Source organism: Polyodon spathula, chromosome 17 (assembly GCF_017654505.1).
Source record: "Polyodon spathula isolate WHYD16114869_AA chromosome 17, ASM1765450v1, whole genome shotgun sequence".
Taxonomy (NCBI): Eukaryota; Metazoa; Chordata; class Actinopteri; order Acipenseriformes; family Polyodontidae; genus Polyodon; species Polyodon spathula.
The window spans coordinates 21,325,935-21,351,118 of record NC_054550.1 but is presented as its reverse complement, the minus strand read 5'-3'; the positions used below and the strand labels follow the sequence as shown (position 1 = coordinate 21,351,118).

At 41.6% G+C, this 25,184-nt stretch overlaps 1 protein-coding gene across 2 annotated transcripts in view; it reads left to right on the top strand.

Moving 5' to 3' along the window:
- Positions 1 to 21,106, top strand: part of LOC121329810 (acid phosphatase type 7-like) — a 48,145-nt gene extending 27,039 nt beyond the window's left edge. For both annotated transcript variants that reach the window (XM_041275679.1, XM_041275680.1), the window contains exons 7-14: positions 11,638 to 11,700; positions 12,931 to 13,045; positions 14,180 to 14,293; positions 15,114 to 15,180; positions 16,150 to 16,217; positions 16,561 to 16,632; positions 19,837 to 19,974; positions 20,279 to 21,106. In XM_041275679.1, coding sequence (XP_041131613.1) covers positions 11,638 to 11,700; positions 12,931 to 13,045; positions 14,180 to 14,293; positions 15,114 to 15,180; positions 16,150 to 16,217; positions 16,561 to 16,632; positions 19,837 to 19,974; positions 20,279 to 20,344 — 703 coding nt within the window. In that variant the 3' untranslated portion in view covers positions 20,345 to 21,106. The remainder of the gene's footprint in view (positions 1 to 11,637; positions 11,701 to 12,930; positions 13,046 to 14,179; positions 14,294 to 15,113; positions 15,181 to 16,149; positions 16,218 to 16,560; positions 16,633 to 19,836; positions 19,975 to 20,278) is intronic.
- Positions 21,107 to 25,184: the final 4,078 nt, after the last annotated feature.

The window sequence follows — 25,184 nt, the reverse complement described above, 5'->3', positions numbered from 1 at the left end:
CCATGGTGTCCTCCAGTACCATGCCTCCCTTGGCCCATATAGCACAGGCCATCTGCTCACATTTCTTGATGGTCTACGGGATGCTGTGTTCCAACAGGAGGAAAAGGAGCTAGGGCGGCCAGAGCAGTCCTGTTACGTTGTCATTTGGGACAATGTCAATTTCCACCGTGCTGCTCTGGTCCGCAACTGGTTCGATGACAACTCAACAGTCTCAGATCTGTTTCTTCCACTGTCCTCACCATTCCTTAACCCATAGAGGAGGTTTGCTCAGCATGGCAGTGGAAGGTCTAGGTCTATTCAACCTTCAGTTGAAATTCTGAAAATAAAATATTGAAAATTCAGGTCTTTTTGTATCATTTTTACACTTGAGCAAACATAATTTACACAGATTACAGTAGCGTGCTGTTGCAAAGTGCAAGATTTATAGAGGTAATACTGAAAAAGTATATTTTATAACAGTGTTTTTCATTGATCTCACCTATGTGTAATGGGTGTTCAGTAGCGTCTATTTATCTGATGGCTTATGTGTGCCATTTGAAGGCAAAGTTACATTTAGATGGAAGATAACATGTTTTAGAATAGAGTGTCTCGTTTTGCCTGAGACTTCTGAGGTTTGGTCAGTACGGTGTGGGTTTTTTGTTTTGTGTTTATAGTTTTGAGTAAATGGAGTATAATTTCAGGAAACGTGTGTAAATGGTTGTGAAAAACTGTAATTGCTTGTTTATGTCATTGCGTGTGTTTTATAACTCCCATCCAAGAATTCAGAACCATAGGCGCCAGTTTTATGGTCGTAAAACATGCGCAATCCTTTTATAAATGTGGGCCTCAGAGTCAGCTTTTATCTCACGCCTTTTCCAAAGTAACTTAATTTTTCATATTTGGTGACAATACACCAGCCACTTTAAACAGGCAAAGCTACAAATAAAAAAAAAATATGTATTGATTTCTAAGATGGAAAAAAACAGAAACCATGTCTCAGAATTCAATTAGAGGCAATTAGGAAGAGCTTCCTCACTGCTTGATGATAGGGTGAGCCAGGTAATTATCAAAGATCAACTGCATCTGGTGTGTGCTGCTCATGAAGAGGGCCTGGCAAGCTATGGCTGTGGGAGTCCAGGCTTGCTAAGCATGACTCATCCAGCACGAGCTGCTGTGAGACCAGGGAGTAGACGCAGGGCTGAAGAGATAAACACATGGCTGTTCAATTGGGAGGCTAACTGAGGTGCTTCGACATGTTACACTAGTAAACATGGAGATTAGTGTTAGTATTAGTGTTAGTAGTAGTAGTATTAGAAGAGTAGTAGTTGTAATGTATAAGTTAGTCTTAAGTGTTAATAGCTGACATATAGGTCATTTATTGGTATTTAAATCAGGGGCAGTGCTGACAAAAGGGGGTATACTGTCTTGGGTTCGGAGCTTAGGGTGTCCCCAAAAATTACAAGATTCTTAAAAAAAAAAAAAAAAGTAAAAGTATTTACATGATAATTTGGTGAGTAAAATAATAATTGCAAGCTTTCTACAGACCCGGTTAGATTAGTTTCTGTTTAAGTCTAAAAATACATTTGAGGGGATGAGGGGGTGGGGTTCCCCAGCCAACATGATGTACCGGTGACCCAAGTTTCTCTCGACAGGCCTGATCAGGGGTATTTAGGCCCAAAATCTGTTGGTTAAATCTGCCTTAAATTTACCTGGCTTTGAACCTGTCTAGATAATACTGTAAGGACAGAGAAATTTACAGAGAAATTATATAAATTCAATATAGCAGCCCCAGAACCATTGCATTGCCTCGGTATTGGCAGTTATGAGGGATAAGAAATGTTGCTACTTTTATTACAGCTGTTCCATTTGCTGTCTAGCACACAATGTACCATTCTGCACTTTCACAATGAAGTACGTTGACAATCGAACTCACCAGTAGTCTCGCTGCACATTTCATACCTGACTGATGGCAGTGTGGATACCTTGGCAATAAGAAAAAGGAGCTGTTTCATTAGTTCATTCTGTTAGCAATGCAGTCTGTAGTCCCTTTTGGCATGATGGTGCGCTACAAGGAATGCTGTCCGAAACACTTTCGAATCTGAACCAACGCATGCAGAGTGCTAGCAAGGGGAATGAGAAAGCTATTCCTACATGATAGTTATCTGTAACAAAAGCTGTCCCCAGTTTTAAATATGGGTTTATTTTGGGCAGTGATTTTGAGCAAAACAATGTGTGTGCAAAAAACCCCCCCCAAAAAAACCAAAAAAAAAACCCAACCTGCCATAACAATATCAATGAGTTGTAGGGCCACCATGGGCAGCCAGACTGCAAACTGTTTCTCTATTCTGGTGGAAAAGGTAGCCAGTCCTGAGTGTTTGACACTCTTCCTTCTGGGAATTTGGGAGGGGACATCTGCAGTTTGTTCTTCAGAATGGTTATCACTTCTAAGACTATTCTTCCATAAAACAATCCATGGTTTCTGCAGTCTTGGATGCAAAAACACCTTCTACTATCAACCCTCTATCAAAAACCGACTTGCTGCAGAGAGATTCAGCTGTTACATGTAACATTATAAAGACACATTTAGAAAAAAAATACAATAACACAATGTTGGAGAACCCAGAAAAACTGACCATGATTGCAAACAGCAAGGGAAATGTAAAACAAAAATGCAATTAACATGACAGTTGAAGCTAATTATTCTAACAATTAAATCAATCAGCACCTAATGAAAAACAAATAGAAATAAAATTAGGCAATCACCAAGAAATACCTCTTCAAACAAACGTGTCGTTTTCAGTAACAGTGCTAAGGTTTGAATGGTACCTTTTTTCTAGAATATAATTAGTCTTTTCCCTGCTTTCCGCTAAGCCTTGCAACCAGGCAAGCCTTTTCTTTTTTCGCAGTTGGGTGTCGAGTCTGAACTGAAAACAGTAGTATGTTATGCTTGGCTCTCTACTCTGATAGTTAAAGCTGACTTCAACATAACATTAATGACTTTGTTTATATTACATAACCAGTTTCAAATGGGTTGACGTACAGAGATTTCATCTGTTTTCTGTTGTGTTCAGAAGTGGCGCAGCCACAGCAGTCTACTCCGATTTCACCCAAACGCCACAGCCAGAGCAACACATGACATGGCAACAGAAATGATAAGCCACAAGGTGAAAAGGTGTGATACTAGCGCTGTAAACCTCTCCCCTCATAGCAGGCTGTTATATGATGGTCCCTGGTTAGTTTATTCACGACGGGATAGTTGCTACTGTTCTACCGCACAAGGATTCTCCTCAGAATATAGAAGGCTCCTTATGCCTTACCAGTAATCTAATTGTGATGAAACAATGGGTGAGTTAAGCAACTGAGAGGCTCAGAGCGACAATTTTTCTGCTTACTCAGACCACTGAGGAAATCTGCTCTGAGCTGTTCAGTAGGAGTGGAACTGAACATGCCGTTAAGTGGGTTCTTTCGCTGCTCTGAGCGGCTCACTTACTTAATACACCCATGGTACGGACATTCATTAGATCACACTCCACAGAATACTTATCTGTTGGTTCTGGCTTCTGGTTGTTTGTTCTAATGAAGGCTATATGTTGTCAGTCATCTTATTTTCATATGCCAGACACAAGTGTAACTTTGTGCAGATACCCACTAACTGAAGCGGCAACTTGAACCATTGGAGATCAGAAAAATGTTCCCTGGGGGTCTGCTTTGGTGATAAAAACCATTGGACATGCATATAAGTGCATCCCGGAAATGTACCAAGGTAAAAACTTTTAAACTGGAATCTCCACTGAAGCAGAAAACAGATGTGAATATTTAACTTTTGCCATTCAAGGACCTGGCCTAGAGGAAATTACTTGCGATTTTGGACTGGGGTTTGGGTTAGTAATTCTCTCAAACAGGTTCCCTTTCAAGTGGAATGACAACCATTACCGAATGGGAAGAGCCTCTCTGACCCCTCAATCACTAAGTATATATATAAAAAAGCTGCCCTATCAGGTTCGTGCTGTGAGGGGAAAGTCCCTCCCACCTCCTGCTGAAGAGGGACGTCTTCACAGTAGAATATCGCCATTTTCTGTCTCAGCTCACTAAGACAACACCTAGATTGCTTTTTGCTCTCTTTGTGCTGGAAATTGGCTCTTTTACACGTTAAAAATACTCAATTTGAGTTTATTACCTGCAAAATCGGATTTGCTATGGTAAGCTACGATGTTTACGAGTATTTTTAGATCGCTAGTTGACTTAGTCTCACTTCGGTTGATTCTACTGAATAGAGCTGGTTTCGACCCCTTTTTAGAGATCTGCGCTAAACTTATACTTTCTTATTAATCTCGTGGTAGCTTTACTGTGCTTGAGTCATGTGAACTATTGTGGTAGCTGCTGTAGGGTGACCTCGCTGTCATGCGGTACCATCCCAGACGCTGATTGACTTGGCTCCAGGTAACATCCAGCTTGGGCCTACGCACCCTTCTCAGCCTCGGGCTCTCTTAGCGCTTATCGCGCTCCTCCTTGGCGCTGAGGCCGATTGACTCGGCTACAACAGCTCAGCACCGACCGCTCTCTTCCTCTGTGCTGACCCCGACGCCAATTGACTCGCCGCCAACCACAACAACCCGACACCGACCGCGCTCACCTCGGTCACCGACGCCAACAGCTCGGCACCGAAGCCTACTGTTCGGCACCGATGCCACGCGCCATGTCAATGTGCTCTGCAGGGTCCTCCGCTGGTTTTCACCAGTGCGACCAGTGTGCAGTGAAGTTCCCCAGGTAGGATTGGCACACTACGTGTGTCTGATGTTTGGGAGCAAATCACGCAGCCAGGACGCTGGCAGGAGAGTTGGACTGCTCCCCTTGTCAACGGTTCTTTAATAGAACCAGACGCAGAAGGACAGCCTTGTCCCCAGGAGTTTCCCATTCTTTGGGGCAGGGAAGAATAAGATCTGTGGTAGCCCAGGGCCTTTCCAAAGGATCACCGGAACCCCGCCTACTACGGTGGCGAGGGAGCGCCCCCATACCCTGGGTTCACCTTCTCCTATCCCACCACCAGGGAGGAGGTGTAAACACCCCTCCATGGAATCGCGGTGCCACCGCTCGAGAGGGCGCTCACTGGGAGGCAGACAATGACCTTGGAGGTTCTGCTTTCCTTCTCCTCGCAGACAAAGGCTCTCCCCTTCCGTGTTGCAGAGCAGCGCTTTGAGGAGCTGGCTCAGGCTGTGAGAGCCCAGCAAACCATGTTGGAGACCTTGCTGCAGGCTCAGGGGAGACAGCCCCCTGCTACCGGGCAGCCCAAGCTCCCCCACTCCCACTCTCCATCTCCAGCCCCACCTAGACCCCCAGCCCTGGCTAGCTTTGATTCACGGCTTCAAGGTCAGATTTGTCCGACCCCGCCACTTCGGTAGGGCAGGCCACAGTGGGGGGATCCATACCATCCCTCCCGCATACCTCTCAGAGGGAGGAGTTCCGTGCCCTGATGCAGCACGCTGCTGCTGCCACGGATGTTTCCTGGCCTGTGGAGCAGGAGGGAATGGGAATCGATTCCTCAAATAGAAAGGGCATCCACAACATACCCTTCCTCTCTGTGAGGACTTTGTGGTACTGGCTCGTACTTCCAGCGGAGTCCCTTCTGCACACCGCCGGAGCCCAAGAAGCTGGCCTAGACACGTTCCCTCCCATCAGGGACACGGTCACTGTGCTGGTGCAAGGGTCCACCTTCACCAGAGAGAATAAAGACCCTACCTGCCCATCTAAGCCATGCAAGACAACTGATGCAAAGCTAAAGAAAGCTTATGCTTCAGTGGTTCTGTCAGTCAGAGCAGCGAACGCCATGTCAGTTTTGGTGCTTTACCAGTCGCAGTTAGCGGCAAGACCGCAGGAGTGGGCAACAGAGACAGATGCAGGGGAGCTTCAGGCAGTGACAGGATGACTGACCTGATGGAGGAGCTAGGTCAGGCATCAGGGAGGTCTCTGGCGGCACTGGTGGCTGTCCCAGGCCAAAGTGGTGGAGACAGAGAAGGCTGTTTTGCTGGATGCCCCTATAACACCGGGGCAGACATTCGGAGCGACTGTGGGTGTGAGCCTTGAAAGGTCCCACAAGGCCACAAGGTTGCTTCAAAGTTTTTGAGCCTTCTTGCCTATCAAGAGCACCCTAGGTGGCCTTCCCAGCCTACTGGGGGGCAGCTGGGCCTGAACAACGTCCTCCACCTCAGGACAAACAAGTGGGCAGATGAAAAGCTGGCGGCAAAGGACCACCCCTGGCCAGTGGTAACCATTTCTCCAGCTAGAGACCGAGGCCGGGGCCTAAAAAAGATGTGCCCCCTCCCAAGGGCTTCTCCCCTCACAACTGGACTGACCACTGGACATGACCCGTTGCAAGGCTGCACCCAGGACTCCTGGGAGCTAACGACTATGAGACGCAGTTATGCTCTGCAATTCCACTTAGGCCCTCCACCCTTCAAGGGTGTGCTCTTTACCATCCTCGGACCAGCGTGCGCGATTCTCCTCCAACAGGAGATCACCAATCTTCAACAAAAGCACGCTGTGTGCTTGGTAAACCCAAGCGATGATCTCAGTGGGTTCTACTCCAGGAAATTCCTGGTGCCCAAGAAGGACGGCTGTTTCCAACCTATTCTGGACCTCAGCGTCCTCAACATGTTCCTCAAACAAAGGAACTTCAACATGTTGACCACACAGCGTATCCTCCAGTCCCTCCAGCCGGGCGACTGGTTCACATCGATCGACTTGCAAGACGCCTACTTCCATGTCCCGATTCGTTCCGCGCACAGAAAATATCTACGCTTCGCCTTTCAAGATTCGGATCTTGAACTACCTGGATGATTGGCTAATTTGTACGCATTCCAAAGCACGCGCCGAGGCGCACACCAAACAGGTCCTAGATCTTGTGATGAAGTTAAGGATCTCCATACATCAACAGAAGAGCAACTTTGTACCATCTCTACAGTGTTCCTAGGGATCAAATTGAACTCTGTGAGCATGCTTGCCTCACTGTCGACAGGGAGGATGCTCTTCTACAGGTCAGAATGTTTCAAAGGTTGTTGGGGCTGATGGCAACCGCCTCAAGAATCCTTCCCCTAGGGCTGCTGCGAATGCACCTGCTTCAAGCTTGGGTGAATACGCTCAAGGTGCACCCGGTCCGCGATCGACACCGGTTGGTGCGAGTGTCCAGACAATGCCGGAAGACACTGGAGTGGTGGCTCTGCCTAGGCAATCTACACCTCAGATATCCCCTCACAGAAGGAAAGTTGTCACCATGGACACCTCCAGCCTGGGCTGGGGAGCAGTCTGGAATGGGAAGGGAATACAAGGTCAGTGGAAGGGACCTTGGCAGCAAGCGCATATAAATGCCCAAGAACTGCAAGGAGTAGCCCTCGCGCGATCTCATTTTCACCAGCAGTTAGCGCACAAACACACGCTGGTCCGGACGGACAACACGACAATGGTAACCTACATAAACCACCAAGGTGGTCTGCGCTCACCTGGCCTTCACTATGTGGTGCACAGACTCCTGTCTTGGATGCACAGAAACTTGTGTTCCATCAGGGCGATTCACCTCCTCTGTGTGGATAACAGAGCAGCAGACCTCCTGTCCAGGGGAGCTCCAGACAGCTTGGAGTGGAGACTGCACCCTCAGGTTTTGAAACAAATTTGGGAGAGGTTACGTATAGTACAAGTCGACCTCTTCGCCACAGCCAAGTCCACTCATTGCTCCCTATGGTTCTCTGTGGAGAGAGAAGGGTGTCTCCTGGGAGTAGACGCGCTAGCCCACCCCTGGCCACAGAGGCTCTTGTATGCGTTCCCTCTGCTACCGCTATTAAAGCGTTGCTGGGGTTCACGACCCTGTGACCTGCCCTATTGAGACAATTCTAACCTTCTTACAACACCTGTTTGATGCAGGAAAATCTGCATCTACTCTGAAGGTCTACTTGACAGCAGTATCGGTGTGCCATGATAAAATTGACTGTGTCCCCTGGGGCACACTTCCTGGCAGTGCAATTTCTTAAAGTGGCCCGGAGGCTCCGTCCTCTGATGAAGAGCATGGTCCATGGATCTGGAGCTGGTGCTGGGGGTCCTTATGGGTCCCCCATTTGAGCCCATGGCCTCAGCAGTGCTGCGCCCTGTTTCCATCAAAGTGGTTTGAGTAAGTGAGCTTCTTGCGCTGTCCATTGATGACACATGTATGGCTTTCACTGGTAATGACTCATGGGTAACATTAAGAACTAACCCAGCCTTTTTGCCAAAGGTGGTCTCTTTATTCCATATTAACCAACTAGTGGTTTTGGAAGCTTTCAGACCTCCCCCGCATGAGTCAGAGGAGGACCATAGACAGCACACGCTTTGCCCGGTCCGGGCTCTATGCTGTTACCTCGATAGGACAGCATCCTGGAGACAGTCCAACCAGCTGTTTGTCTGCTATGGGTCTTGCTCTAGAGGTCAAGCCCTGTCGAAGCAATGTCTAGCACACTGGGTGGCAGATGCCATACGCTTGGCGTATGAACAGACGGACTCCCCCATGCTGGGGGACATTACGACCTGTTCTACCAGGGGCCAAGCGACTTTCATGGCGCCTCCTTTGATGAGCTTTGCAATGCTGCTACACGGACAGGTAGTCAGACATTTGCACGTTTTTACCGCCTTGATGTTGCAAACCAAGCAAGGCCCTCCCTGGGCTCTAGAGTGTTGCAGGTGGCATGCCCTTAGGCGTTATGAGGGCTCTGAGGCTATCGTTGTGGGGCTGTACCATCGGTAATCTGGAGCCACGACAGCTTTGGTACAGCTTCCTATTTGGTAGTGGTTGTCATTCCACTTGAAAGGGAATGTTAGGTTATTACCATAACCCTGGTTCCCTGAAAAGAATGACAACCAGTACCCTTTGAGGACGTGTGACCTTCGATTTTGAAAATGGTGATATGCTACTGTGAGGATGTGCCTCTTCAGTAGGTGGGAGGGACTTCCCCCTCACAGCAGGGTCCTGATAGGTCAGCTTTTTTATATTTATATTTTATATTCTCAGTGATTGAGGCTGTTCCCATTCAGTAATGGTTGTCATTCTTTTCAGGGAACGTTTTCTCCTGGTGGAAGCATTTTTACAGGTCTACGAATTCCTGCGTATGTTACTGTCAGATTCTGGTGAAAGACAGGCATTAAGCACCACACAGGGTTTATAAGGTAACAAGTAGCATGAATTGGTTACAGGTAATGCGATTGCTTTTCTGAGCAATTCATTACAGTTTTATGTTCTTTACATTTAATCAGATTACTTTTCAGTGCCAAAAGAAACAGTTTACTTTTGATTGGAAAGCACTTCCACAGTGTGAAGTCATGGTAACAAGTAAAAATGACTTCTAACATGTGTAAATTTGAACCAAAAAATAAACCAGCCTAGGGGAATCGTCGAGAGAGTGACAGACAGACATGTTGCATAGTGGGTCACATTTTTAACGAGCAAATTCAAAATTTTAGTTTGTAATCAGGAATAAAAAAAATGGACTTCTGATCACTGGGGTTTATTAATGATGTAAATTCTGCAGTTTTCTAACTGTGATTTTTATCCTTTTAACATTGCTACATATTATACATAACAGTGAAAAGAGGTCCAAACATGTGTAAAATCAGTTTTGAATGTTTATGGAGGAGGGTGTGGTCTTAAAATCAACCACTGTTTATAGCATCGAAATATCCTTGTGTTGTGTGATTTGTTTTCCTTTCCACATTGGCAAATGTAATCTAGAAGTAATCAAGAATGCCAGGTCCTCTAATCATTAATTTGTAATAGATTACTTTTAATAGTGATACTGACAACCTTGGCAGAATCACACTAACATTTATTTGGCATTAGGATTGCTTACACAGCCATCCTCAGAAATAAAGAACCACTGCAGGCATTTTGTATACACAATGCATTCTTTTTTTCCAAATTTATAGAAATTATCAAATTAAATCCAAATGCAAAATCTGGTGAAATCCACTGTTTTGTTACCTTACTTTGGGTACCTTTTCTTGTAACAACCAATTCCTCTTCCAACACATGATGGCAGCATCGAGCTACTATTAAACTGAGTTTCAGCAGTTTGCTGTGTGACTGTACTGTGTATTATGTTTAAACAATACAGACAAGATGCTGGTAAAGAGCAAAGACATGATTGAAAGCATTATAAAAAACATGGCAATCTACTGTAACTATGTAGTATAAGCACAGACTGGGATCTATTTTATGCAGTGGCGGATCTAACATTCCTGCCCTAACATTTAAGAAACTGGTGTAACCTTTTTTTTTTTTGTTTGTTTGTTTTGTTGGTATATTTAGTAAATAAATTGTTCTATAAATTACCCTGGGGGACACTCCAGCTGTATTAAATAGCGCCACTATTTACAACCGCCACTGTTTAGATCATTAAAATATATGTTGGTTTGACATTTTGAGGTATTCTGTCATATTATTATTGCTAGTAGTCTTTTCAGAGTTACAACTCGTTAATCAATCTATGAAAGGAAATAATATTTTTCTGGTGTTAACTGACATTTTCTTCATAAGGTACATTTTATATAATGCGCATTATTTGCCAAAGAAAATATTTGTAAAAAAGCACATATGCCTGGGGGATAGAAGCATTCCCCAGACCAAACTAGTGCTGTTTGCAAGAGGCCGAGGCGCGAGCCCTTTCTAAAGGCTCCTTGTTCTGCGTGCTTTGGCTCACTCTGTGACAAACGCACAGCCAGTATAAATCAGCAACTGTAAAGACAGGAAATACCTGTGCTGGATGTGCCTCACCTTGTATCCTGTCTAGAGTAATCCATGTGCTAGGATGGTTTTCTGTCAGTGGCACTTTTGATTTGGGGGTTGTCTGAAAGGAAGAATATATACTGTTACATCTACCCATATTTTCTGTAATCATGTGCTGGGTCTTTATAAACCATCTGGGTAGCAAGAAATAAACCAGTAACTTTGTGTTCCAGTTCCCAATTATTACTGGTCAACTGGCAGAACACTGCAATGGATGGTTATTCTAAAAACACAATTCTGTTTTTTTTTTTTTTTTTTTTTTTGTACAATAATACCTGAAAATAATCGTAATATTTTTAAATAAAAGTAGGCTGCACAAACATTGTTTGACGGTGGATAGTGTTGGTCGCCAGCTTATTTTGAAACCCCTGACCTCAGTATATAAACCACCTCATAATTAAGGCTACTTTTTTACAATTCTGATGTACTGTAAATGTGAAGCTTTCACTATCGATGACATCCTTGTATTCAATACTAAGGCCCCTATCTGCAGTCCCAAACTTACCACTATATTTAATTGCGATTATTAAAAAAGTAAATAAATAGTTAGAACAGTTTATAAAACATCAACAATGGCCCTTCAATATTTGTTCCATGAGTGACCTTAATAATGAGGTGTCGCTGTATTTACCTTCAGATGTCAACTAACACCAACTAACAAGAATTAAAAATACATTCATAATAACAGTATCACTGAATCAAGGCTCCATTCACTCAGCCTTGCCTGACAACCATCATTAACAATGTGGGGATGTGGAACAGTTTTTCAACCTTTTTTCTGCTAATTACTGTGGAGATATTTCAGGCATGTGTTTTGATTGGCTGTTTGTTTCAACCTCTCTTCTGTTTTGTTTTTGCAGCAATTTCTCCAACTACAGGAACCGCTTCAGCATGCCAGGTGACACTGAGAGCCTTTGGTACAGGTAGGAAAACATTCCAGGGTTCCTCCGCTGAATCCAGGTCCCAGTGGAGCCCCTTATACATCACTCTGAATGGGAAGGACGCACGCTGAGTAATCAGCTAAACACACGGCTCAGTCACTGGGAAAAGACCCAAGGGCCGTACTCGTTCTCTGAGGCACATTCTGTACTGTATACCTGGAGGGGAGCAAAGTCTACATATTTCTAGCTATTACTGAACAAACAGGCCCTTCAGACACAGCTCAAATTGAGCTTAAATGTATATTTATATTGGGTTTATTTTTGTGGCTGGTATTTTGTTTAGCTTTCATATAGGTACAGGGGAAGCGACAGCTGTAGTTGAAATTCTAGGTATGTAGGAGCAGAATACTCTACTCTTTCTTCTCTGTGGAGGCTTCGTGTAAGGGGATATGCTGGAAGACGGTCTTGCTATGTACAAAATGTTCACAGAACCACACAACTTCCTATGCCAGGATGCCACGTAATTATAGACTAATTTCTCAAAGTGCTGGACTGAGCTGATGTGCAGTCGTCCTCTTCTGAAAGTCCAGCCCATTCGCAGAGTACAGAGAATACTCGACAGCTCCCAGACACAACCCCTTTTTGCAGGCTTTGGAATTTTCTTTAGCGTGACGCTTGGGGAAGTGCATTGTTAAGAGATCAAGTGCTCTTCTTCAACCCAGATGACATGCAGGCATGCCAGTCCAACCCTGCCCCGCTCCTTCCCTCTCCTGAACACACTCATTTTATCTGAATCAAAACCGAGCTGAGGCAAGGGTGCTAGACGGCACAGCGGGTTCATTCTGTGTCCTTCACAGCTGGAGGCACCGATTCAGCTAAGGAAATTAGCCTGTTGGTCTTCATCACAAAACCACCACACAATTTGGGTAAACTGCCAGTCACTGCTTGTGAGCTTCCTAGGACTGAATGGCAGGCAGAGGATGTTCAGTTCAGGATTGAGGTGTGCTCTCTCTTATGCAGAGCTGTGAGGGGAAGCTCTCATGACATCTGCCTGCCTGCTGGTACTGTGTCTGATTGTAGACAGTGCCATGATCCCATCTTTTATAAGCACTAACTACAAAGTTTTTTAAAAAAAAAAAGTTATTTCTTCAAGATGAACTTGTATTAAACTGATTATTATCAACCTAGGCCACTGAATTGTTTTATTCTTATTCTTTAATGCACCTATTCTCCTCTCTCTCTCTCTCTCTCTGTCTCTCTCTCTCTCTGCAGTTGGAACATCGGGCCTGCTCACATCATCTCTCTTTCCACTGAAGTGTATTTCTACCTTGAGTACGGACTGGATCTAATCTTCAAGCAGTATTCTTGGCTTGAAAAAGACCTAGCGGTGCGCAGTATTTCATAATAAAAGCTCAAATATGAGGTCATTTTACTTTGAGTTTACCCTACAAAGAATCTACTAAGAAAATATATTTGGATTCAATCCATGTGACCAAAAGTCACCAAAATTTGTACTCTACGGACCGACTGAGATTGATAGAAGAGACTGAGGCCCTGTTTGTGGTCACACCACTTTTGCCTCTTATGATGCTTTATGATATTGAGCTCTTCTGTACAGCTGCCCTCTTCAGTGATGTATGTGATGGCATCACATTTTAACTGAATCTGATAAAGTTTGACTTTTGGTTATGAATACAAATAAAAATCTAGGTTTAGGCTCAACCCTTAATCTTTATCTATTATCTATTTATCCATTTATCTTCTTATCACATACCTGGGTGCGATAACAGACCATACACAGAGTTGCCCTGTGACTACTGTAAATTCTGGTGAGTCAGAGATAAGGAAAGTGAGAGGGGAGAGCCTGAAGACACAAGGCAAACCCATCTCTGTGGTTGCTGGACCAGTGAAGCTCAGTGGAATTCTGTTTGAAGTTGGTACAGACAGGTTGCAATGGGCTGTGGTGTTTAAAGGAGTGCTCACCAATGTTTTGATGTCCACTTTATTACCTATTGTTAGTTTTATGGACATTTATTACTGGTTCTATAATTCCAGCAGACATTTTAAATATAGTGCTATAGGCCTGGCATAGTGCAGCTAGACCATTGGAGTTTGAAGTACAACACGTGAAGGAATTAGGTGCCAGGAAGCAGCAACAACTTTTCATCTTTAGTATTGTCTTTGAAATGCAGTCTCTGCACAAGCTTAAAAGAAAACCGGAACTAGTGATAATACTACAAGTGCATTCAGATATTTCAAATAATCCTTAATTTTACAATCTAATACTGTACTGTAGAGATGAATGAACACAGGAAGACTATCTAATAAACTTCATTAACAAGGAATAGAACCTGTTAAGTTTGCCATCACCTGCTGTCTGAAACTGAGGATTCAGATTAATACAACACAGAACTTGTTTTGTCTCTAAACAACAAACACTTAATTTGTTTTTGCATGAAGAGCTTCAATAATTGCAGAGTTTGCCTCTAGCGTATTTAACAGTCTAACAATCCTGTTCCAGGAAGCCAACAAGCCAGAGAACCGGAAAGTACGTCCCTGGATTATCACCATGGCGCACAGACCCATGTACTGTTCCAATGATGATAAAGACGATTGCACCAAGTTTGAGAGTTATGTACGTACCATTATGTGTGTATATGTGTGTGTGTGTGTGTGTGTGTGTGTGTGTGTGTGTGTAAAATACATCTTTACATGGAAATTGATTACATCAAGTTCTTCCTATTATGTTAATGCTGGTCATACTGATTTCCTTTTTTACAGCGCTGACTTCTATTTGGCCGAGATTCTATTCTGTTATGAGACCCTGTTCCAAATAGGACCTTTTCATAGTACTGGCACCTGTAATGTATTATTTAAACCTGTGTTGAGGACATGTATTTATACCACTCGAAATAAACCAAATTAAATTAATTTATCTTTATAAAAAACTAGTATAGCTGATATTTATTTAATTGTTTCCTTTATTGCTGGAATACACCTACTCCATCCTGACTCCATGATAAATAACGTACCCAATAGATGGGAATCAGTGGTCAACTACGTATACTTACCATTGCTGATACGAATAGATGTTTTTTGTATTACATATAAGTAGTTGCATTCAGTACTGGTATATGCTTTGCTTTCACAATCCATTTCCTCAGTGAGCAGAAGATATGCCAGATTTCTTCCTAATGACTGAGCTAATTGAGTTTGAGATATAATGGTTGTGCAGTCCATGGTGTCCATAGGATATGCAATATGGAGAGTAAAGATAGTTTTTTTTACAGTGCCACATGCTCCCCAATGTTCAATTTGCAACCATTGAAAGTTAAGAAAATAATTTCCCTTCTCTGCTTGTATGTAGTTTAGAGTCTGATGTGACAGTTAGTGCTGGTTTGTTGCGTGTTTTTCCAGGTGCTTACTTCAGTTCAATTGTTCTTGTTCTATCCCAGGTCCGAGTGGGACGCAATGATACAACGCCTGTGGCCCCGGGTCTGGAAAAACTCTTGTATGATTATGGTAATGTGACTTTCATGAGATAGAAGTACTGATCGTGATGCCTTTGCATACAACTTGGTAAATCAATGCATTGCTGCTATGTTTCACTACTGTGGTCAGGGGTTTCATAAGCAGGAGACTATAGCTTAGTCCAACCCTTGGTTACATCCAGAACTGAAAAGAGCATTGTTTGTTTAAGATCAGGGCAATATGCACAAAGTAGGTGCATTGGCTCATATGATGATTATTTTCTAGTCTTCTACTTAAGAAGCATTTCCCATATGAATTCATAAAGCGCACATTAGACTTGTGAGTATATGGAGTGGTTTGCTAAGCCATAATGTTGCTGTGAAATCATTGGGATTTTTTTTTTTTCTGAGAACGATCTGCTTCTATGAACGAGAAGAGCACTGTTGGCCAAATGTCCTCCTCTCATTCATAACTTATGTTCTTATTAAACCACTGCACCAAGAAAACGACTATCTCAGTTTCATATGTCAAAGGATTCTGTTTTAAATGGTCTCCAGGCGATTACAAATGGAGGTCTTTCAACAAAAGTTCTACAGTTAGTAAAGTGCACAAGTAATTTGAAGAAACTTTAAACCATTTTAAATGGTGCTTATAAGTTAGAATTTAGCTGGAATAGTTTCCCTTTCATATGTGCTGAGCTTTGTAAGTGTTCCTTTCTAGTTTCTTGTAAGTCGTGTCAAACAGTACAGCATTGTACCGCCTAGATCTTTCCTGGCAGTCCATACAAACCATGAACCATTAAAAAGAACAGCTCTGTGCAAATGTATTTCATTTTCTCACCGACGAGGGATTTAGGGACTGTTTATAAACAGCTATCTAAATTTAGAAGTATATTTTATTAACCTGCATTTCTCTGTTTGTCTTTGCATGTTGGGATTTTTTTTTTGCTCCTGTATAAAATCTTTAATAACCCTAAACTGTAATATCTGGAATGCGTGTTGTTATTTTTTTCTCCTGTAGGGGTTGATCTGGAGCTGTGGGCACACGAGCACACCTATGAAAGGCTCTGGCCTGTCTACGGATTTCAGGTAAATTAATATAGCTGACGTGACGCAGCGCGATAACTATCTCTGCATTTTACAATAAGGCAGATCCAAATTAATATTTGTAGCGCTACCAAGCAACCACCACAGCACTTTCAAACCAAGCGAAAGCGCTCATTATATCACAACAGTTAACCCTTGAGAATTTATAGTATGTGAAACAACAACAACTTACAAATAATGTTGGTCTGTAGTGAATTTGTCATGTGACAAGGACTCCTTTGTATGTATGCACAAATGTTTTGTTTAAAAACGTCAGAGTCTGGTCCTAGGTTTTACAGCCAGTACTACAAATGAACGTTTTTAATACTGTTGTGTTTTTCTCCAGGTCTTTAATGGCAGCATGGAGCACCCTTATGTCAATCCCAGGGCTCCAGTTCACATCATCACAGGATCAGCCGTAGGTATCTTAGTGCTGCTTTATTACAAAGGGTGATAGAACTGTTCACACTAAATTTGTTAGGGAATTTAGTTCCGCACTCGGTAAGAGTCAATTTATTTCCACTGTAGTGTGAGCAACAAAGTTAATTTGGTCTTAGTTTGCATGGCAAATGAACTGAGTTTGCTTCGCTTACTAAACTTCAGTGTGAACAGCAAGGGAACTCAGAAAACAAACCGTACATGTGGATCGTTGCAGCTAGATGAGGAGAAACTGTTTCCCAGCTATTTTTGTGCAGTTGGTTGGCATCATTGCACGTCAAGGGGAAAAATATGGACAATTTAAATAATTTCTAAAAGTATGCTCATTTTTGTTGGGCATCAACATCCAGGCATATTCCTCCAGCTCTTGAACTCTCCCCCAGTGATTGCTTCAATAGCGATAAATGTAAAAAGATACCAAAATGCATTGCAAACAGTGTAAAGATCTGGTCCATTAATCTTAAAAAAAGCAACAACAACAAAAAAACACTTGCACATTGCAATGTGAACACAAATGAACTCAGTCCAAAAACATGGAAATGAAAACAAACTCTGTTTCGCACCCAAACAAGCTCAGTACATTTGCTTTCAGGTAAATAAACAGCCAGCAAATTGGTGTTTCCAAGGCATTTCACAGGAAAACCACAGATAAAAGAATAAACGATAGGACCTATCAAAACTATTCACGAAAAAATCTAATAAAAAAGAAAACAAAAAATAACAAAACCATGACCACATCCCAGACATCAAGGCACTCAGACAGCCAGCATGTTTTAGTTTGAACTTAAACACAGTAATAGAACAGCTATCTCTAATAGCTTTAGACAGTGAGTTTCCAAGGTTCGGTGCAGTGGTGTTCGCGAAGGGGGGAGTTTCTGTAGCTGGGGCATGCATGAAGATTATTCTGTCTGAAATAGTACAATATGTTACAGGCAAGTATAACAAAGCATTGCATCCCTTTTATGTCTAATTAAAAGATCCAAAGACATTCCTGTGCCAATTATTCAAAACAATAAATTGTTGGCACAATGTTGTCATGAGTGATGAGTGTGGCACTTAGTTATATTATTCAGTCACAGGAATTACAAAGCCATGACTTTAGTCTTCAAAGAGCACTGAAGCTCCCTCACGTTGGAGCCTGGATTCAGGGTCAGATCCCTTTAGTACAACCGGCCCCTGAGGCAGCGTTGAGCGCTAGAGCAAGTATTGCGTAATTCAGATTTAATGAGAGGGATGAGAACTGCCCTTGAAATATATTTCTAGAAACGTTGAGATTTCCCCACAATTGAAATAGTTTTGCTATTAAAATGTTGCTAATACTGTATTGGTGTAAGAAAAAGGAGTTTTTTAAAAAGCATTTTCAGCTTCCATCCACTTAAAATATGCAGATGTAGCTTGAACCTCCAACCGCACTGTATTGACGATAATGTAACACCAAGCTCCAGAAAATGAGTTGTAAACTTGAAACGTGTTCCTGTTTACAGGTAAGAACTCAACTTTACTGTGATGAATAAGATTATGTTCATTATGGTAATTGTTGATTTATTAGTTTAAAAATGTTTAGTAAAATGTGACCAAGAGTGAGTTTTTGGAACATTGATAAACAGAGATGTGAGTTTGTGCAATGTATTTAAACACACAAAATAATTTTGAATCTGCAATATATTGTGATTAATTTGGTGTAATAATTGTCTAAAAAGTTTTTTGTTGATGTGTATGTATTTGCACTTTGTTTTAAGTGTGTTGTTTGAATTGAAATTAAAAAATGACACTAAGTTGACAAACCTCAGTGTGATAACATTAGTAAATAACATGAGCTGTGGTGAATTACTAACTTAAAACATTTTCTTGTGCTTTGGATACAGCAACTAAGAGCATCCTCCTCTATTTTTGTTCATCCATTTGCCATTTTCCCCCAACATTACTGTGATCTCAGGCTGTATACAAATGTGTCAGCCAGATCTTTAAACTATGCGCCACGTATGCTCACTTCTCCATTGGTCAGTTTCCCTTGTTAAGATATGTGCAGCTCCAGGATCGGATCAACATCATGGATCGGTGGAGGCTGATCCAGGTCCTCGTAGTAAAAAACCGTCTCATGATCCAGCTCCAGTGATCCCAGATCCCATTTTTCTTCCCATTGACTCCTATACTGACTAGTGATTATGCCAATACATTATCGTGAAATAAAAGTTTTAGTACTCCTGCAATGCGAGGCAGACATTTCCCCATCATTGACAAAGTGAAGGGGACATGTGTCCTATGTAAATGACACCTATGGTCGATGCCACACAGCCAAAAGATTTGCCGCCAAAAGTGGCTTGTTGAAATCTTGGCACAAGAGGACAGTTCACAAAAATGGTGCATAAATCTTGATGACTGCCAGGAATAGGCCATTTTAAAGCATCTCTGATAAACCTGTGGCTCCTAAGATCAGTAGGACAGGGAAGTGGATTATTATCTGTGTTTAACTGGAAAGCAGGGGTAAAGGGAATGTGTTAATGATTAGAATCAAAGTTAGTTATTGTTCAAAACAGATTGAGGATTAATTTTAAAACAGAAACTTCTCTGTACTTGTCGTCTGTTGTGGATTTTATAGCATTGGTTACATGCAAAGAAAAAGTACACTTCCTAAATGCATGTTTAAAAAAAAAAAAACCCCTAAAAAACCCTAAAAAACTGCATACCCTGAGGGTGGCACTCTGGGACCCCACAACCACATTTAAAGTTGATACAAACTCCAAACGTGCAAAACCAAGCTGTAGCAATAAACTGTTATCAAATCTGTAAATCTCCTACTTCTACCGCTTCACAGATACAGTACAAAGTACCTGGAACAGTCCATCCCTGACACAGTGGTGAGCGCAACAGCAAAATCACTAGGTCCAGAGGTGGAGGGTTATTGTTCAGAAACCTTAACACCAAATGTTATGGTCAGGTTTCATGAAATGTGTCACACTGCTTTCAGTAAAGTTATCAACAGCACAGGCATGTGATTCACTTAAGCTGGAGATAAGGCTGACGATTAATATGGGTACTTAGAACTAATCCCATGCTGGAAGTTTATGATTAAAGAAAAAAACCTTAATAGGGATATATTCATTTACGCATTTTCAATTTTTTCTGCAAAAGAAATAGGGTATGTTCATAGCAGTACAGTAACATTTCCATTGCTGCGTTGTAGGGGTGTCGAGAGAAACACGACGGGTTCATTCCTGTACCCAGGGACTGGAGTGCTTTCCGCAGCACTGATTACGGGTACACCCGCATGCAGATCCTGAACAGCACTCACCTCTACCTGGAACAGGTGTCTGACGACCAGGTAAGCTCAACTGCCCTGCAGTCTGCCTTTTGGACCGTTCACAGAACTGCAATCCATATCACTAGCTCAGGAGGAATACTGTGTTTGTACCAGTCACTGCTGCCTACAGCATTGACTTGTACAAACATTCAGCATCAACCACGTGACTAGCTAACCCACGCCATTCTTCACCCCTCTCTGTGTGAAGAAGTGTCCTAAGTCTTATGTCCACCTAATTTCAAACTGTGTCCTCTGGATCAGTGATAAGATCAACCCCCTGTAGAGTTTGCATGTTCTAATAAAGATGTATTCTTGTTCTTTACAGAATGGCAGAGTGATTGACAACATGTGGCTTGTGAAAGAACAACACGGCACTGCTGCCTGGAAATGAATTACCAGCGATAAGAAACCATTTATCCCTAATTTCCTGATCACTTTGCATTTTAACTGCTGTTGATTTTTAAAAACTAGAAACTTGACAGGGATTTAAATGACCTAATAATTTTAAGAATTAAATATATCGATAGAGAAGAATTGTAGAACTATGTAATTTGTTTATTTTATGTAAATTGCAGTCACTGAGTTTTTGCAATGTGATTGTAAATTCTGTCATTTTAAGAATTTACTTTGCAGAAATACATACATACATTAGATCCAATTATGTCTTGATTTATAGACATCAACATGTTTTGGTCAGATGACAATAGAAAGAACACAATTAATTTTGCGCTGCAGTAAATAAATCCAGTCTTTCATTTTTAAATTATGAATGTGTTATTATTAATAGTTATTTTAACTGCTTCAGAAATGGCGTCAATGAATTGAAGGCAAAAAAAAAAAAAAAATCTGTCTCTTCACTCTGGAAATCTGGTAACCCTATTCATCTGTTTAGTTCTACTAGGTAATTAATTGCTGAAGTGCTGTGATTCAGGTATCTATTATTAGCTTGTGTTTTAATTGTGTTAAACCTGTGTTTGAATTGTTGTATGGTTTTGTATCCCTGTCACTATTCAATCAGACTTCTAGACTTGTCTCAAACACACTTTATTGCATGTAAGTTTGACTGAATATAACCATAGAAAATGTAATTAACATCGGCCCTAAAATACTGGGGTGAATCCACTGAAATAATAAAGAAGTATGTCAATCATTATAGGCTGTTTTTGATTTTTTATTGCTAGGTTAAATTTTTATTTTTTTACTGAGTTCAAATTCTCACTAATGAGATTAAGGCTAAAGACAAAAATCTTGTTTTTTTGTATTTATTTTACAAGACGTCATTTGTACAAATCTGATCTGTAGGTACCTCTTTTTTTCAAATGGAACACAATCTTTGCAGAAAAAAAAAAAAAAAAATCAGGTAAAAAGGTAAAACACACGTCACCTGACATGATTCTGTAGTTAAAAACTAATATAATGACCTACATATTTTTGAAGTTACAGCACCACACTGCAAAGAGTTATGGCATTTGGCATATTACATATTACAATTGGTTTAAGTTTTTTTTTTTTTTTTTTTTTTTTAATAAATATTTTTTATATAATATCCTCTTTGGTGAACTCTCTTAATGTAAGGTTTAGAAAGATTTAAAACAGTTTATGTGAACTGTATGCAGTACAAACACTGAAAATAACAGACATGCCCTAAGGGAATACCTTGCTAATCTTACCAAGTCTCCAAGTTTTTCTGAATGCTTTTCATACATTGAAATTATGTTCTTGAACCTCCCAACAAAAACAGTAGCTGTAGCTCTGAGGGGGCTGCACAGTGAGTCTGCAGTGTGCAAAAAAGTGGTTGGCTGATGGCACATGCTTCGGAGAACAGCATGTGTTCGTCTTTGCTGCTCCCGAGTCAGTACAGGGGTGGTAGCGGTGAGCTGAGCTTAAAAATAATTGGATATGGGGGCTCCCGTGTGGCGCATCCAGAAAAGGCGCTCCACGCGGATCTGCGCTATAGCCTGGGGATCACAGGTTATGTCCAAGTCCAGGCTATGTCACAGCCGACCGTGAACGGGAGTTTCTAGGGGGCAGTGCACAATTGGCCAAGTGCTGCCTGGGTAGGGAGGGCTTAGGTCGACAGGGGAATCCACAGCTCACCATGCAGCAGTGACCCCTGTGGCCGATAGAGCGTCTGTGGTTCTGCAGTGGAACCTCCAGATCTGTGTTGTCCTCCAGCACTATAGGTCTGGTCGCCTCCCTGTGGATCTGTAGTGTGTAAAATGACGAACTGGCAGGAGCACGTTTCGGAGGACAAGTGCTGCAGCCTCCATTCCCTGAGTTGCCTGGGGGGGTTGTGAGCGGTGAGCTGAAGAAACAGATAATAATTGGCATACCAAAATTGGGGAGAAAAACCACGGTAAAACATTGGTGACAACTACATTTTTAAAAATTAATAAATAAATAAATAATAATAATTGGATATGCCAAATTGTGAGAAAATAATAAAATGACTGCCCACATTGTCAAACAGGTAACACAGCAATAAGGATCCATGATGTGGTATGGAACAGAAAAGCCAGAGCACTTGTTATGTTTAAAAAAAAAGAAAAAAAAAGATATTGCTCTTCCTTAGTGATTTAGAGACCATATTCCAATCCCAGTGCACTAGATCAGACATTTTGAAAACAGCTTTGAAACAGAGTTTAAAGTTATAAGTGTAAAATGTTGTCAGGATGTTAACAATGAAAAACAATTACAGGTACATTATTTAAACAGTTGTAGCAACACGTGGGGATGTATAACATTGTATGTTATATGGGGCGCTCTTTTTAAAAACATTTATTGACAGTTCAACTTATTTCTTTTCTAAATAAACATTTATGTGTACAAATTGGACTTATTGTACATATTGAATCTTTTGTATGTGTTTGTTTGGTTGAAATAGGGTTCCTCAGAAGAAATTAAAAGAAACAAAGCATAAAGCCTCATTAGTCAAGAGATATTGTGACTTCACTTTGCACTTCCCATCGTACACCAATGTTGTAATCCCAAAATAACCCTGAGAGCCGCCTGTGTCCCTCACTGCTTTTTTTTTTGGTTTAAGTTTACATTCACATTCCTGCTGGTGTGAGTGTGTCCAGTATGAAGCCATTGCTTATTCTACAGTATGTTTGCTGCAGGTCCATGGAAACAGGGACCGCTCACACAGTGAAGACTAGGAATCTAAACTCTTCACCTCGCCTCTCAGTTGTTTAGATAGGTGATTTATTCATCCTTATACAACTTTATATCAGGGTCTTGTAAAATTCTTTCAATATTATTTGCACAGGTAATATTTATTTGATATGTCCATTCATCAAAACCGCAGGACTTGTTTTGCTCATTCCAGGAATGATGACATGACTCCTGCTTGGTGTCATGGGCTATGTACATAAAAACACATTACTGTCAAACAATATGAATCGGAAGCATAACACCAGTTTGGTGTTAGTTTTGTTGTGATAATCACATCAACCAGTAACAGGAACTATGGCTCTATTTTAAATTGCCAGAATTTTCTATAATTATAATAAAATTCACTACTATTTAAAACTAAAGTTCACAAAACTGACATACCACTGGCTTAAACAATCACACACTGATCATTGAACCAGCAGTACCTGGAAAGGATCTGCAATCGCTGTTAATCCACAAATCACGCAGTAAACACAAACACAAGTACTGCAGCAATGTGTTTCATTTTGTGATTGTATTTCTGCTACATGTTGTGCCTGTTTGCAGCACAGTTTGAGAACACAGGAATACTGCGATTAAATGAGCAATACAGTGGCTCTCAAAAGTATTCACCCCCTGGGACTTTTCCACATTGTATTGTGTTACAAATGGATTTAATTAGGAGTTTTTGCCACTGATCAATACAAAAAAAGTCCATAATGTCCAAGTGAAAAATAAAATCTACAAATTGTTGTAAATTAATTACAAATACAAAACAGAAATAACTGATTGCATAAGTATTCACCCCCTTAAGTCAATATTTGGTAGAGGCACCTTTGGCAGCAATTACAGCCATGAGTCTATTTGGATAAGTCTCTACCAGCTTTGCAAATTTGGACATGCAATTTTTGCCCATTCTTCTTTGCAAAATTGATCAAGCTCTGTCAAGTTGGATGGGAACCTTTGGTGAATAGCAATTTTCAACTCTTTCCACATATTCTCAATTGGATTGAGGTCCAGGACATTGACCTTTTTGTTTTTAAGCCACTCCAGTGTGACTTTGGCTGTATGTTTGGGCTGCTAGAAGATGAATCTTCTCCGAAATCCCAGGTCTCTAGAAGACTTCAGCAGGTTTTGCTCCAGGATTTCTTTGAACTTTGCTGCATCCATTTTGCCCTCTATCTTCACAGGTCCTGAAGCAGAGAAGCATCCCAATTGCATGATGCTGCCACCACCATGATTCACGGTAGGGATGGTGTTCTCAGGATGATGTGCGATGTTAGGCTTGCACCAAACATAGCGCTTAGCGTTGAGGCCAAAAAGCTCAATTTTGGTCTCATCTGACCATAGAATCTTCTTCCATTTGGTCTCAGAGTCTCCCACATGCCTTCTGGCAAACTCTAGCTGAGATTTGATGTGAGTTTTTTGAACAATGGCTTTCTTTTTTCCACTCTCCTATAAAGGCCAGTTTTGTGAAGCACACAGGCTATTGTTGCCATATGTACAGCGTCTCCCAGCTCAGCCGTGGAAGACTGTAACTCCTTTAGAGTTGCTATAGGCCTCTTGGTGGCCTCCCTGACTAGTGCCCTTCTCGCCCGGATACTCAGTTTTTGAGGACGGCATGTTCTAGACAGATTCACAGTTGTGCCATATTCTCTCCATTTTTTAATAATGGACTTTACTGTGCTCCGGGGGATATTCCATGCCTTGGAAATGTTCTTATATCCTACCCCTGATTGGTGCTTTTGAAGAACCTTATTACGGATTTGCTTTGAATGTTCCTTCGTCTTCATGATGTAGTTTTTGTTAGGAAATGTTTTAACCAACTGTGGGACCTCCCAGAGACAGATGTATTTAACCTGAAATCATACGAAACACCTTAATTGCACACAGATGGAATCCATTCAACTAATTATGTGACTTCTAAAGACAATTGGTTGCACCAGAGCTTATTTAGGTGTGTCATAGCAAAGGGGGTGAATACTTATGCAATCAATTATTTTCTGTTTTATATTTGTAATTAATTTAGAACAATTTGTAGATTTTATTCTTCACTTTGACATTTTGGACTTTTTTTG